General features: G+C 36.0%; 1 protein-coding gene and 1 long non-coding RNA gene across 10 annotated transcripts in view; one reads left to right on the forward strand and one right to left on the reverse strand.

Moving 5' to 3' along the window:
- Window positions 1-15,284, forward strand: part of LOC141378793 (uncharacterized) — a 359,890-nt gene that overhangs the window by 244,597 nt on the left and 100,009 nt on the right. Inside the window, exon 3 of the long non-coding RNA XR_012394172.1 lies at window positions 3,437-3,485. This is a non-coding gene — a long non-coding RNA (uncharacterized lncRNA). The remainder of the gene's footprint in view (window positions 1-3,436; window positions 3,486-15,284) is intronic.
- Window positions 1-15,284, reverse strand: part of arhgef17 (Rho guanine nucleotide exchange factor (GEF) 17) — a 163,164-nt gene that overhangs the window by 8,236 nt on the left and 139,644 nt on the right. For all 9 annotated transcript variants that reach the window (XR_012394155.1, XR_012394158.1, XR_012394160.1 and 6 more), the window contains 5 exons: window positions 12,921-13,182; window positions 12,437-12,678; window positions 9,363-9,603; window positions 2,182-2,268; window positions 2,001-2,068 (listed from right to left, as the gene is read on the reverse strand). Coding sequence is in view for 3 of the 9 variants with exons in the window: in XM_073930159.1 (XP_073786260.1) it covers window positions 2,001-2,068; window positions 2,182-2,268; window positions 9,363-9,603; window positions 12,437-12,678; window positions 12,921-13,182 (900 nt within the window). In the remaining 6 variants the exon portion in view is untranslated. The remainder of the gene's footprint in view (window positions 1-2,000; window positions 2,069-2,181; window positions 2,269-9,362; window positions 9,604-12,436; window positions 12,679-12,920; window positions 13,183-15,284) is intronic.

A 15,284-nucleotide genomic window follows, 5' to 3' on the forward strand; every position in this document is an offset into this window, starting at 1 on the left:
TATTTTTAGGGATGCAATACACTGGTGATCATTAAGGGTGTCAAAACGAATTATTTCTTCGATGGTCCCCAATGCAGATGCGAACAATTCGGTATCGGTTCAGTAATAATCATAACCAGTTCTTATGTACTGACGTCATTTATTACATATGCATCATATGGCAGTAGCTTCATAAAGGAGGAGACCGCAAGTAATTAAAACGCTCCAACTTGTGAGTCTTTACTGAAAGGGAAGTACATCAGAACTCAGCTAGAAAAAAAGAGAGCTGTACACTCCCTCTCTCTCTCGCTCTCTGTGACCACTTTGACGTGCTGGCATGTTCGTGAGGTGTTTTATCTCCTCTTTCGGCTCTTACAACAATAGCATTACATGTGGATCCAGACACAAGCGTGTCCGCACAGCTAGTTTTCTCCACCGCGTCGCAGTCCAGCCGTTATCAACAGTGTCCGTGTCACTGTTTGCTGAAGCAGTGCTGGCCGTTCAAGCCAATCGCAATTGATCAATCATAGGTGTTGAAGAACTCGATTAACATCGCTCAAAAAGCAAGTGGGATCATATTTATATTTCTTAATTTGCTATAAATGCTCTTGTTGTTCTGTGCATGTAGTTTAGTTTTGTTAGATACATCTAGAAAGAGTGTTTTCTTTGAGCAGGTCAAATTAAAGGTACAGTTCACTGCTTGTATTAAAGGACAAAATTGTATTACAAATAACATATACAGTCGAAGTCAGAATTATTAGCCTCCTTTTGATTTTATTTTATTTTTTAAATATTTCCCATATGATGTTTAACAGAGCTAGGAAATATTCACAGTAAGTCTGATAATATTTTTTCTTCTGAAAAATCTTTTTTTTTTTTGGCTAGATTAAAAGCAGTTCTTAATTTAAAAACCATTTTTGGGATAAAATTATTAGCCCCTTTAAGCAAATTTTTTTTTTCAATAGTCTGTAGAACAAACCATTATTATACAATAACTTACCTAATTACCCTAACCTGCCTAGTTAACCTAATTAACCTAGTTAAGCCTTTAAATGTCACTTTAAGCTGTATAGAAGTGTCTTGAAAAATATCTAGTCAAATGTTATTTACTTTCATCATGGCAAAGATAAAATAAATCAGTTAATAGAAATGAGTTTTTAAAACTATTATGCTTAGAAATGTGCTGAAACAATCTTCCCTCCATTAAACAGAAATTGGGGAAAAAAATAAACAGGGGTGCTAATAATACAGGGGGGCTAATAATTCTGACTTCAACTGTACATATATTTATAAATTCTGAAATTTAAAACAAGATTTATTGTGTTGCTAAGTAAAATATAAAATTGTGTATGGAAAGCATCGTCGATGCACCAAGATATCGAATTGAACTAATCGATGGCATGATAATCATAACTAAACCGAATTGTGAGACCAGTGTAGGTTCACACCCCTTGTGGTCATATTGATATAGGCTGATAAATTATATTCTTAATGTCATCATTATTGGTTTGATAACAAAATTAGGCTGAAAGCTTAAGCCGATAAATTATGTATTATTTCCGCTGATTGAACCACTTCTCATGCCAGTTACAATTATTGTACTGGTGTTTTGATTTTGTTAATGTGATTTGTTTGCTTTATTGATGCTTTTTTTTTTTGTTAAGCTCTATATTTTATTTACATAACAGAAAGTTAGCCACAAAAAAGAATAGTTGATTAATAATGTTCAGAGATCCGTTCAAACTTTTCTGAAGGTAAGGTTTTAAAATAAAATCAGCTGTTTAATGTTTGTGCTTGCAATCATGCAGAAACATTAGTAAAATCGGCTAACTTATTAGTATATCGGCAAGTTATCGGTATCAGTCAAAAATGTTATATTTGTAAATCCCTTACTATTATGTTTAAAAATGTATTAAAAATATCTCTGTTAAACATCACCTAGAAAATATTTTAAAAAACTAATTTGAATAATAATATTTTTGTCAGTCATATCAGCTGTAATGGAATGATTGTGAGCTTACCTGCCTCCCGCTGATACACAATAACCTCTCCGTTTGCCAGAGACACAAACACTTTATTGTCAAGATACCTGGGAATAACAATAATAATAATAACAATATAATAATAATAACAATAATAATAAAAAATCACTGAGTCTCCATGCTGAAAGTGTATTGATCATAGAGGAGAGAGTCTGCTTACAGGATACAAAGGACTGAAGCCGAGTGTTGCATCTTCATACTGTTCTTCCGGTTTCTGATGTTGTCTGATGACTGGTAAACATGGATGCTGAAAGAAAACAGACAGATTTTAATAGGAGTTATTTCCGTACTGCTTATTTTTGGTAAATCACAAACATAATTTACGCTGCTGTTTGGATATATTACTTCAACACATATATAGCGTTATGGTACAGTGTAAATGATATCTGCTAAGTACAGTTTCCGCATTTTATAAGTGCTTTCTGTTTATTTACAGTTGTGAATTGCATTAAGGGATGTTGATCTCCGCTCTGTCGACTTCTGATGTTGAAAATTCAACTCTACAGGTTAATGAAGTGATTGTTGTTTTAGAAGTTTAGAAAAATATAATGTATAAGAAATAATATATAGAGAAATAAGTATGTAAAATAACAGAAAATGTATTGGCGGTTTATTACAAGGTTTTTGTAGCGTAATATACAACACCAACCCAGACAATAAAAATTGAAACTATTAAAAATCAAAAAGGCACCTTTTCCATCTTTTCAAGTTTAAAGGTTGTTGGAGAAAATATCAATATCCCATAATGCAATTCACAAGCAAAAATAAAGGGGAACATTTTTAAAATAAAAACATGAATCACAAAATATGAAAAACAACTCATTTACATTTCCCCCCATAGTTAACACAATGTTCAGTCAAAAATGGACAATTTTTTGGGTTTGTCATATTTGTCCCAACATTGTGTTACAACAACGCAGCATGTTTTAGATTGAAAGCTGACATCTTTAAAAAATACTGGGTTATTATAACATAACATTGGGTCTAATAAGGACAAACTCATCTTAGGGAATTTTCTTTTTTTGTGTGTGTGTGTGTGTGTGACCCTTTTTAACCCTACATTTGGGTTTGCCCATATTTGACCCAAAGTTGGGTTGCAACAACCCAGCATTTTTTATAATGTTGAGTTTATTTTTAATGTTTTTGGGAGTCTTTGGGGATTAAAAATGCAGAGAAAAAAATTAGTGTAGTGAAATATTATTACTATTTGAAAAACAGTGTGTTTCTATTAGGACATTTATAAAACTGTAATTCATTCCTGAAACACAAATGAAAATTTGATTTGTTTTTATTTTCATTTCATCACACAAGCAGACAGAAATCATATTAGAAATAAGGTCATCTGATCATCATCAATGATGAGTTGAAAAGAGTGGCAACACGGTGGCTCAGTGGTTAGCACGGTTGCCTTACAGCAAGAAGGTCACTGGTTCGAGTCTTGGCTGGGTCAGTTGGCATTTCTGTGTGGAGTTTGCATGTTCTCCCTGTGTTGGCGTTGGCTTTCTCTGGGTGCTCCGGTTTACCCCACAGTCCAAACACATGCGCTATAGGGGAATTGAATAAAGTAAATTGGCACTAGTGTTTGTGTGTGAATGAGTGTGTATGAGTATGAGTATGGGCATCCGCTGTGTAAAACATACTCTGAATAAGTTAGCGGTTCATTCTGCTTTGGTGACCCCTAATTAATAAAGGGACTAAGCTGAAGGAAAATAAATGAATGAATGAGATTAAAAGAACAGGATTTATTTGGAAGGTAACCTTATGGTAATTTTAGAAATGTCTTCACTGCCACTTTTTTCAATTGTATGTGTCCTTGCTGGGAAAAAAAAAAAAAAAAAAAAAATTATATATATATATATATATATATATATATATATATATATATATATATATATATATAGAGTAGAACAGTAGAAAAAAAACCTAATGCCAACGACACTGGATAAAGAAAGTCTTGACAGTAATACAGAATATGGTAACAGAAAATCCAAAGTCATATTCATCACTACACGAAGTCTGACTCAGCACAGAATAAATGCAATCTACCAGTGGATATATCCATTCAGACAGACGTGCAGCTGTGTTATGTGTACATGAGGCTCAGACTGTCATCACTGTAATCACGCAGCTAAACACAATCAGCTGCATTTCTCACAGTAGACAGACGCTATTGATACTATGCATCACAGTGCACGCAACGCAAGACTTAAATGCACCATTATCAAAGATATAACTCAATAATACACTGCATACTGATGTAAAGTTGTCTATTTAATTATTATTTTATTATTATTATTTAGAGTTTGTTTGAAGTCAGAATTATTAGCCCCCCTGTTTATTTTTGTCCCCGTTTTCTATTTAATGGAGAGCAGATTTCTTTAACACATTTCTAAACATAATAGTTTTAATAACTCATCTCTAATAACTGATTTATTTTATCTTTGCCATGATGACAGTAAATAACATTTGACTAGATATTTTTCAAAACACTTCTATACAGCTTAAAGTGACATTTAAAGGCTTAACTAGGTTAATCAGGTTAACTAGGCAGGTTAGGGTAATTAGGCAAGTTATTGTATAATAATGGTTTGTTCTGTGGACTATTGAAAAAAATATATAGCTTAAAGAGGCTAATAATTTTGTCCTTAAAATGGTGTTTAAAAAATTTAAAACTGCTTTTATTCTAGCCGAAATATAACAAATAAGACTTTCTCCAGAAGAAAAAAATATTATCAGACATACTGTGAAAATTTCTTTGCTCTGTTAAACATCATTTGGGAAATATTTAAAAAAAGAGAAAAAAAATGTATAATTATTTTTTATAATTCTGACTTCAACTAGGGATCCCTTCAAATTCATCAACACGCACGTTCGCGTTCATCAAATTTGCTTAAACTAAGCGTACTAAAGTAAGGCTGTATTTTCAAGCAAAGATTCTGACAGAGTAACGTGAAGCAGACGCTTTACAAACGGGGGAAACACGTCAAACTTATGAAATGTGAGGGCTCATGGATGCAGCTTAAAGGCAGAGAATAGTGGCTGTGGCTGTCTTTGACAGCTTGCGACTTCATTTGCCACTTTCACTGAGTACATTTACATGGACACCAATACTCCGCTTTTATGATTAAGATACTGTACTACTGATTAAGAGTCTACCTTGTAATCAGCGATTTTTAAATACCTTAAAGAATCATGCGAGTCCCGAAATGCGGAGGTTTTCTTTCTGTTCGCCATGCGGTATCAAATTCCATTAAAACACCCTGAATGAAAATATGCTGAATGAGAGTGAACTGCAGATAAAGTCTCAAGATTAAAAATGAAACACCCGAAATTGCATGAAACTCTGGAGGAAACGCTGGATAGCCAGGTAATGCGACATTGTTTTATACTGAAACTTTCCTTCTAAAAGCGCGTCCTTGGTATTATTCAAATTTCTTTGCACGTTAAACACACGCAGAGCCGGCGCGAGCTGAAGTAGCGTTGTAGGCAAACAGCAATCATGTCGCCCTCAACCCGAAAGTGACCGGTTTGAGGATGAAAGTAAGGACCGTAAGGGAGGGGGTGGATGTAGCGGATGAAAGAGAGGACTGGGGGGTTCGCTCACTATTCTGCTGCCCAAGACGGCCGCCTAGGTTACCTCTATGCACGCCCCATCCCTAAACACACGTCAGCCGCAAAAGGAAATAAAAAAGAAAAAACTGCAACTGCGTTTGTTTTTTCCACGTTAAAAATTTCAAATTAATCACGAGTGCTAACGTGCTAATTTTGACAGCCCTAATATATATATATATATATATATATATATATATATATACATATATATTTTTTTAACTTAGCTGTATTATATTTAAAATAAGTATTCAGTTAATTTATTTGTGCTTCAACATTTCTAAACTTCTTATTTATTATATTAGTTATTTAAAAAAAGTTTTAGCAGTTTTAATACCTTTTTAAGGTTAGTCAGGTTAGTAAGGTTAATATACAGTGTACTACTGCAATATTGCACTGTTAAACAGACACTAATTTAACACATTTTTAGACAATAGTTTTAATAACGAATTATTAACAACAAAATTTATTTTCTCTTTCAACAATTACAGTACGTAAAATTGAATTAGATATTTTGCAAGGTAGTATTTAGTTTAAAAGTTTAACTAGATTAATTGGGCAAGACAACCGTGGCCAATCTGTAGCCAATCAAAACAAAATTAAGCAAATTTTAAAATTAATTTAAAAGTATTTTTTAAATGATAATAATATATTTTTTAATATAAATAAATAAAAATGATTACAGCCAAACTAAACAAATAAGAAAAATATAATACAATTTAGTATGAAAATGTCCTAGCTCTGTTAAATATCAATTAATTAATTTTTCACATGCAGTAGGGCATAATAAGTTAAATGCAATAATCAACTCTACGTAACTAGGAATGAAATGCATGACACAGACAGCTTTGCAGTGTTTTTGGTTTGTTTTGTCTGTGGATTGGCAGTGAGGCATGAGAAATGCTTTACACCTGTGTGTGTGTGTGAGTTGGAAAGCAGGAGAGTGTGAGTAATGTTTATATGGAAAGTGGCAAGATGCTCTGAGGACATGGGCAGGCCTGAACAGGAGTTAATGATGATGCTCTCTGTGGGAACACTGGATTCACATCAAGGTCACCCGAGGAGAGTTAAAACCCAACAGGAGCAGCAGGAGGAGGATGTTTATGCAGGACAACAGCACTGCTGTAATGAGGCCCGGGGGCTTACAATGATGTTTCAACACTAGTTTAATAATAACTTCCAATAGTTACGTTGACACATTATCTAACAGATCATTAATTTTACATTCAAACAGTCTGGATTGACATGAAATGGACTGATATAAGTAAACAGGGTTGTTTGTCAGAAGCTTAAAGAAAAGAAAAAAACAAATGAACAAAACATTTAAATCTTGAACATGGCATTATTTCCCTAATTTTGACCTAAATTCGTGACTAAATTCGTAAATTTATCTTGTGACTGAATAATGCGCAGGTTAGTGTATACTCCATCAGCTGTTTTTGTTTCTGTCTGCTTTACATTTTTGACTGTTTGGCGCCATCTTGTGTCTGAATAATGCGCAGGTTAGTGTATACTCCATCAGCTGTTTCGTTTCTGTCTGCTTTATTTTTTTGACTGTTTGGCGCCATCTTGTGTCTGAATAATGCGCAGGTTAGTGTATACTCCATCAGCTGTTTCGTTTCTGTCAGCTTTGCGTTTTTGACTGTTTGGCGCCATCTTGTGCCTGAATAATGCCCAGGTTAGTGTATACTCCATCAGCTGTTTCGTTTCTGTCAGCTTTGCGTTTTTGACTGTTTGGCGACATCTTGTGTCTGAATAATGCGCAGGTTAGTGTATACTCCATCAGCTGTTTAGTTTCTGTCTGCTTTACATTATTGACTGTTTGGCGCCATCTTGTGCCTGAATAATGCGCAGGTTAGTGTATACTCCATCAGCTGTTTAGTTTCTGTCTGCTTTACATTATTGACTGTTTGGCGCCATCTTGTGCCTGAATAATGCGCAGGTTAGTGTATACTCCATCAGCTGTTTCGTTTATGTCAGCTTTGCAATTTTGACTGTTTGGCGCCATCTTGTGTCTGAATAATGCGCAGGTTAGTGTATACTCCATCGGCTGTTTTTGTTTCTGTCAACTTTGTGTTTTTGACTGTAAGGCGCCATCTTGTGTCTGAATAATGCCCAGGTTAGTGTATACTCCATCAGCTGTTTCGTTTCTGTCATTGCGTTTTTGACTGTTTGGCACGTGCATCTTCCTCTGCTTGTGAACTCGTAAACGAACACTTGCGATCGGTTCATGAGATCGGCCAGATCAGCGAGTACCAATCAAGTCATGAAATGTGATTAACGGCCAATACCGATCTCCGGGCAATCGATCAGAGCATCCATACGTGTTATTATTGCAAAACCACAATTTAACCAATCTACCATCTAACTTTTAAATAGGCCAACTGAATGCCAGCTAAAGACATGCCTGAACACTTATAATGACCGATGACTACATTAGCAAACATTATTGGATGATTTTAATAAATACCATGTAAAAAAAATAATTTGTTCTAAAAAGCAAACATGAAAAAATATTACAGAATTTTATAGCAAATAATACAGTACTTTTGAACCATACTAAAGTATATTTATAAAACCTTTCTGTCTGGTTCTCGATTCTGAATCTGGCTGATAGCCATGAGATATTCTGCAATATCAGAACTCGTACAGCCTCTTCACTCTAGTGTATTACTCCGCCCACATAGAGTGACAAGCAGATCACTAAACTCACTTCAGTTTGACAAATATTGCAGCTGTTGGACAACATAATGCACTTTTGAGTCTTTTTAAGGCAAGGATGTAGTTGATTAGATTGCAACTATGCAGTTTATTTATAAGGACAGGGATTTATTTTAAATGTTCATAATTTCAGAGATTCAGTGCCTCGGCAGTCATTAGCCTGTCAAACTGAGCAGAGCAAAGACGGTTCACATTCCACCACAAGATGACGACAGAGACCACATTATAAGTCCTTAGCGGAAAAAAACAGCTTCAAACGTAAGTTTCAAACTACAGCTGCAGATGTGAATGAACAGCGGAAGAAAGTAGTTCCTCGTACAAGAGGGTTTTTGAGACTCTCCGTGTTTTTTTTTTTTTTTTATATACATGGTTATGCTGTCTGACTGTTGTATAAATGCAATATCACTCTCGTAATAGTGCGATATGGCTGTATATCATCACTGGTGGGGAACTAAGGCACTCGGCCTGCAGCCTCGAGCCAACATACCAGTGCCGAAATACGGCCATAACGCACTGCTACGAGTGTCTATATATATATATATATATATACACACATACATATATATATATATATATATATATATATATATATATATATTTACATACATATATATACATATATATATATATATATATATATATATATATATATATATATATATATACACACATACATACATATATATATATATATATATATATATATTTACATATATACATATATATATATATATATATATATATATATATATATACATATATATATATATATATATATATATATATATATATATATATATATATATATATATATATATATATATATATATAGACATAATCTGGGAATTTAAGTGAAAACAAACAGGAAATGCATTATCAGATTTCTATTTTTAATTATTACAACTGCAAGCATTTTTTTTTATAATTACATGCACACCACAAAACTAGGGATGAAAGCTAACAAAATCAACATGGTTAATTTTTAAGCATTATTTCCTAGCATTGACCCACCATCCATCCTCGGTGCCGAGCCACACGGAGCTCTGGTAGGCCTCGGGGTCGATGCTCAGCAGGTCCTCCAGGCTGGCGCGGGTGAAGGAGCCTCGACTGGAGCGGCGCATGGCTCGTCCATCCATGGGGCTCTCAGCACTGAGGCGAGGGGCTCCAAAAGAGCTGGGCACTGGGAACTCCTGCTCCTCCTCTGAGCTGGTGGTCTCTGTGGCCATGTCCTTCGCCACCACCGCTTCATCATCTGACAAACACACAAACAGCATCACTGAGAGCTGATCTAAGTAAAAGTAGCATATTTTAAAATAGGAGCAATACCAGCATCATAGATGTGACATTTGCAATAAAAACTTTACTTACAGAGAAAGTATTTGTTAGCATTATATTGAAACGTCTGTTTATATTTTCCAAAACTACTAACCACAGAGTTATGGGGATAAGAAAAATATCTATCTGTGAACATGTTTTATATATGAAATGAGGTAAATAATCATGTGTGATGTGACCAAAAAAGTCTGTGAAGTCAGTATACAACATACTTTGTAGAAATTCCATTAATTAAACTGCACAACCTAAAAGAATCAATGCTCATCAAAAAGACGAGTCAGTTTTGTTTAACATTTCTGCATTGATAAGGGAAAGGCTTGGTTATGGATGTGACTGATGTGAAATTGGCACTTCTGTGACTTGAAATACAGTATAATTGCTTGAAAACATTGACAGAGACATTTGAGTATTTTAGCAGTAAGTTAAAATACAAATATAAAATACAATACACAAAAAAACCTAGAAAGGGTTTCGCTATTTTGGTGAAAACATATTATTTTTTTAATGCAAAGGTATGAGAATGAAATTACTCATAAGAAGTCTCTTCTGCGGCATTACAGTTTAATTTATATTCAAGAAGAAAACAGTAAGAACACTTAAAAAAATGTTCGCTGTTTGTTCAAACTGCTTTTGTAAAGTGAGCTAAAACCACAAAATTTCTGTTTTTTTTGTTTTGTTTTTTGTTTGGGGGCTTAATTGTTTTATGTTCAATTCACTTACATTTGTAAAAACTATTAAGTTAATTTAATCCCTTTATTTTGTCCCAAAACAAGTCAATTGGACAAAAACACCCACCAACATAACGAAAAGGTGGTCAATTTGAACAGTACACAAGGTTGCATTTTTTTACATTGCTTAAAGGGTCACGAAACACCAAAACACATGTTTTAAGCTGTTGACAGTGGTATATGTGTCCCACACTGCTAAAAACACTATTAGGACACCTATATTTCACTAAAAAGTGTAAATTGGTTGTTTTTGCGTTATTTCAAGCAAATTCGTACTTCCGGTTTGAAACGAATTTTTGAAGCTGCGTCACGGTCATGACATAATAGCGTGTATTCCAGCGTGCAGACTGGACGCCTGTGCCAGAGTGTGTCTTATTACGTCTTACAGTGTGCTGCATTAATGCATGAGTAAGGCTTGGTTCAAACCAATCAGCGCGCTCTATTGTGCAACTTCATTAATATTCATTACTGTCACAGTGTTTAGACGACAGAGACGCCACGTTGTGTTGGCAAAACAAGCGTGAAGTGTTGCTTTTATAGTTTGCTGCAGTTAAGTTTCGTTTTCATTTTCTCTCTGTGAGAGCGCAGCTGGAGTCACGTGTGGATTAACAATGTACGCGACGCTCGACAACAATAACTTGCGTGTCTAAGGAGGATTATTGTTTACCTGAGAGCTGTTCTCATCTGCAAACGCTGAGATCCAGATTCGCTTTAGTCTCCTCTTAATAAAAATGCGGCTCTAGTTGCTGGTGATTGTCCTGTCTCTACAGATTTGGTAAGTGAGCGACCAGTGTTTTTTGTTTATTCAGTTCGTATTTTATTCGTATCGAACAAACTATTGCACCGAGTGTAAACATGTTAGCACCACAACCAAACTTTAACCTTGTATAGGATTTTCACCGCAATTAGTGACCGGAATAACACACGCGGCTTTCTGCACTACCTGCCGTGTGCATCTAAGTTTCTGGGAAATGCTGAGTTTTTTTTTTCTCTCATTCGCCGTGCGGTATCAAACATTGCATGAAAAATACACGCTTAGAGCAGTTCCTCGAATCAAATATCTCGTTTGTCGCGAGGGACATGAATGAATTCCCTGAATGAAAGAGCCAAACTGCAGTTAAAGTCCACCATTTAATAATTTGGCAAATAATTCGACTACAGATGTCCATGTAAACAGTCACTTTGTCCCCTGTGTGTGTGTATTTTGACTCTGAAACTCAGCGCACCCGCACCAAGCCTCTTTTCTTCCTCCGACACTCCCCCCTAAACAGAGCTGGACACGCCCACTTTTCTGACTTTTTCCCAAAGTAGAGGTGTGAAAACACCCTGCTGAAACGAGGGGGTTTCATGGCCCTTTAAGCATTTATAACTTTTTTTTCATTGTGAGCGTTTTAAACTCTAGATGATGGATAATAAAGCCCTAAGTGTCTTTTTTTCAAAGATACATAAACCGTGAATGTAGGCCAAATTATTCAGCAGCTGTTACTGTTTTAGTTTGGAAAGGTCAGTTTTGAGAAAGTGACGGTGTGAGAGAAAAGGACACCGATATAGTCTTATATAAACTTTGCACAGAAATCTTATTTTGCATGCTATCTTCATCAAATTTGAAATATAAACTCATTTGAATGCATATTTTTTCTAGGTCTTTACATGTTTTGTTTTATTTGGAAAAACAAATATTGGACACAGTACAATTTTTCTTTCTCATTACTTCATAATGTATAACTTTTCATATTTTTTAGCATGAAACTTTAAGTTTAAAGTGTCTTCTTTCCAATGATGCCTAATTTATGCTTGTAGCTCACTGGGGTGAAGAACTGCTACTATTTAAATTTAGGTAGGTGTAAACCCCCAAAAGTGAGTGCTGGCTAACAGGTTCAGCTGCTTCTTTGCTGGTCAGGGCTAGGCTGGCTGTGTGAATCCTACCTAACAAGTGTACTCAGTTTTTGTTCAGCAGGGGACTTTACTATCTAGGTTTATTTAATAATAATAATTTTAAACAGCATGTTTTTGTAGACTCACTGCCGAAGCTGGATGATATGGTGGAGTGTGAGGCCTGGCTTTGCAGTGTTGATGAAGGGCTGGGCGAGTCCTCATCGTCAGTGTCGTCGCTGTCGAAGGGCACGAGTTCTGCAGTGGGCACCGCTGGCGGCTCGCTGAGCTCCAGAGACGAGCCAGAGATGCAGATGTGGAGCTGTGGTTGAGTTGTCGCTGCAGAGTTTGAATCTGATGGAGCCGTCGGTGTGGAGTGAACCACACGCTCTCTGAAGGAGACACAATGAACATTTCGGACTATTCACAAGCATGCAAAAAGTACAGGCCCATAGGCAGCCTGGCTGGGGTGCTTCTTGTATTGTTTAAACCTATGCGGTCTTCATTGGGTCACACTTGTAAACCATGTAGGTTGAAATGTCCAATTAAATGTACCTTTTGAGATCTCAAGTGGAAGTGTGCTTACTTTTTTGTTATTGTTTTTGTTGTTTGTGTGTTTTTCTCATGATCTGACCTGTTCTTGAGTCCCGGAACAGTGGCGATGCAGATGATGCGAGCGGAGCAGACGGCGATGCAGGCCTCCACCGTGGGCTCGTCCCGGATGTTCAGCAGGCACACCTGACCAACGTAACCATCGCTGTTACACACCCACACCTCATACGTGTTCTCCGGGCAGCTGTGGCTGGGAGACGCACAGGAAAACTGCATCCCGCTGCGCGTCTTCATGATCGGGATGGCCTTCAGGAACTCCGGGTCCCACTGGTCCTTATTCATGGCTGGAGAAACAAGAGGAAAACACAGCAGATATATCAATATACAGCATCAATAAACATAACAGTTTTAATGACTCTAGGGCTGCTCGATTATGGGAAAAATCATAATCACGATTATTTTGGTCATAATTGTAATCACCATTATTCAAAACGATTATCAGTTGAAGTCAAAATTATTCATCCTCCTGTTAATTTATTTTTATATATAAATATTTCCCAAATGATGCTTAACAGAGGGATTTTTTTACAGTATTTCCTATAAATGCTTCTTCTTCTGGAGAAAGTCATATTTGTTTTATTTCAGCTAGAATAAAAGCAGGTTTGAATATTTTGAAACCTATTTTAATAGCTCGATATTATTAGCCCCTTTAAGCAATATATGTTTGATTGTGTGCAGAAGAAACTACTGTTATACAATGACCTATCTATTTACCCTAATTAAGCCTTTGAATGTCACTGAATACTAGTATCTTGAAGAATATCTATAAACTTCTTTCTGGACTTCCTTCCAAACTTCTCCATAAACTCCAACTGGTTCAGAACCATGCAGCTCGTGTCATCTCTAGGACCCCATCTCACGAGCACGTCACACCACTCCTCTATCAGCTTCATTGGCTTCCAGTAAAGTATTGAATTGATTTTAAAATATTACTTCTAACTTTTAAGGCACTTCATAATCTCGCTCCTCAATATCTCACTGAACTTCTTCATATTTACACCCCTTCTCGTACCCTTAGATCAGCCAACAACTTCACCCTAGTACCACCTTGCACTCGATTGAGCACAATGGGAGACAGATCTTTTAGCTCTATGGCTCCTCGGCTATGGAAATCACTTCCCCTAGATCTTAGGAGCAGTGATAGTCTTCACACTTTTAAATCACGTCTAAAGACCCATCTTTTTAAGCAGGCTTTTACTTAACAATTTTTTTTAATCATGTTTTTATTATGTTCTTTTATATTCGCTATTGTGTTTTAACTTGTTTGGTCAATGATTGTTTTTAGTAATGTTTAATTTGTTTAGCATGTCTGCTGATGCTTACTGTAAGGCGACCTTGGGTGTCCAGAAAGGCACCATTTATAAATAAAATGAATTATTATTATTATTATTATTATTATTATAAATATAATGTGTAAAATATAATGTGCTGTCATCATAGCAAAGATAAAAGTAATCAGTTTTTAGAAATGAGCTATTAAATCTGTTGTTTAAACTGTGCTTTAAGCATCTTCACTGTATTTTTGATTTTATTATTGATTCAAGAGTTCACACTTAGATATTGCTTGACAACTGTAAGCAGGTTTGGCATGCTGTCCCGGGAGAGAACCCTGAGCTCGGAGATAGTTGAGCCCAGGGCTCCCGCCAGGTCCATAGAGCATGTGAGGGGAGTACGAGATCAGGTGGTTCTCGAGAGCTCCCCTTTTTGTAAAGGAGAAAAGGAGGAGAAAGGAGTGGATGGGGGGTTTCTTCGGAAAACAAAGATAATGGAGTAATGTCTAGCTAGGCTACTTATAGTGAGTTAGGATAGATCTGATTGGCTAACTAATGAGTGTAGATGGGAGGCCAGCTGCAGTCAATTATATCACATGCTCCTCTCGAAATTAGTTTAAAAACTTCACTCAATAATAAAAACAGTCGGCAGCAGCAGGAATATCGCAAGCTGTCTTTTTAAAGGGTCACGAAACACCAAAACACATGTGTTGAGCTGTTGACAGTGGTATATGTGTCCCACACAGCTAAAAACACTATTAGGACACCTATATTTCACTAAAAAGTGTAAATTGGTTGTTTTTGCGTTATTTCAAGCAAATTCGTACTTCCGGTTTGAAACGAATTTTTGAAGCTGCGTCACGGTCATGACATAATAGCGTGTATTCCAGCGTGCAGACTGGACGTCTGTGCCAGAGTGTGTCTTATTACGTCTTACAGTGTGATGCATTAATGCATGTGTAAGGCTTGGTTCAAACCAATCAGCGCACTCTATTGTGCAACTTCATTAATATTCATTACTGTCACAGTGTTTAGACGACAGAGACGCCACGTTGTGTTGGCAAAACAAGCGTGAAGTGTTGCTTTTATAGTTTGCTGCCGTTAAGTTTTGTTTT

This window comes from Danio rerio, chromosome 18 (assembly GCF_049306965.1).
Source record: "Danio rerio strain Tuebingen ecotype United States chromosome 18, GRCz12tu, whole genome shotgun sequence".
NCBI lineage: Eukaryota > Metazoa > Chordata > Actinopteri > Cypriniformes > Danionidae > Danio > Danio rerio.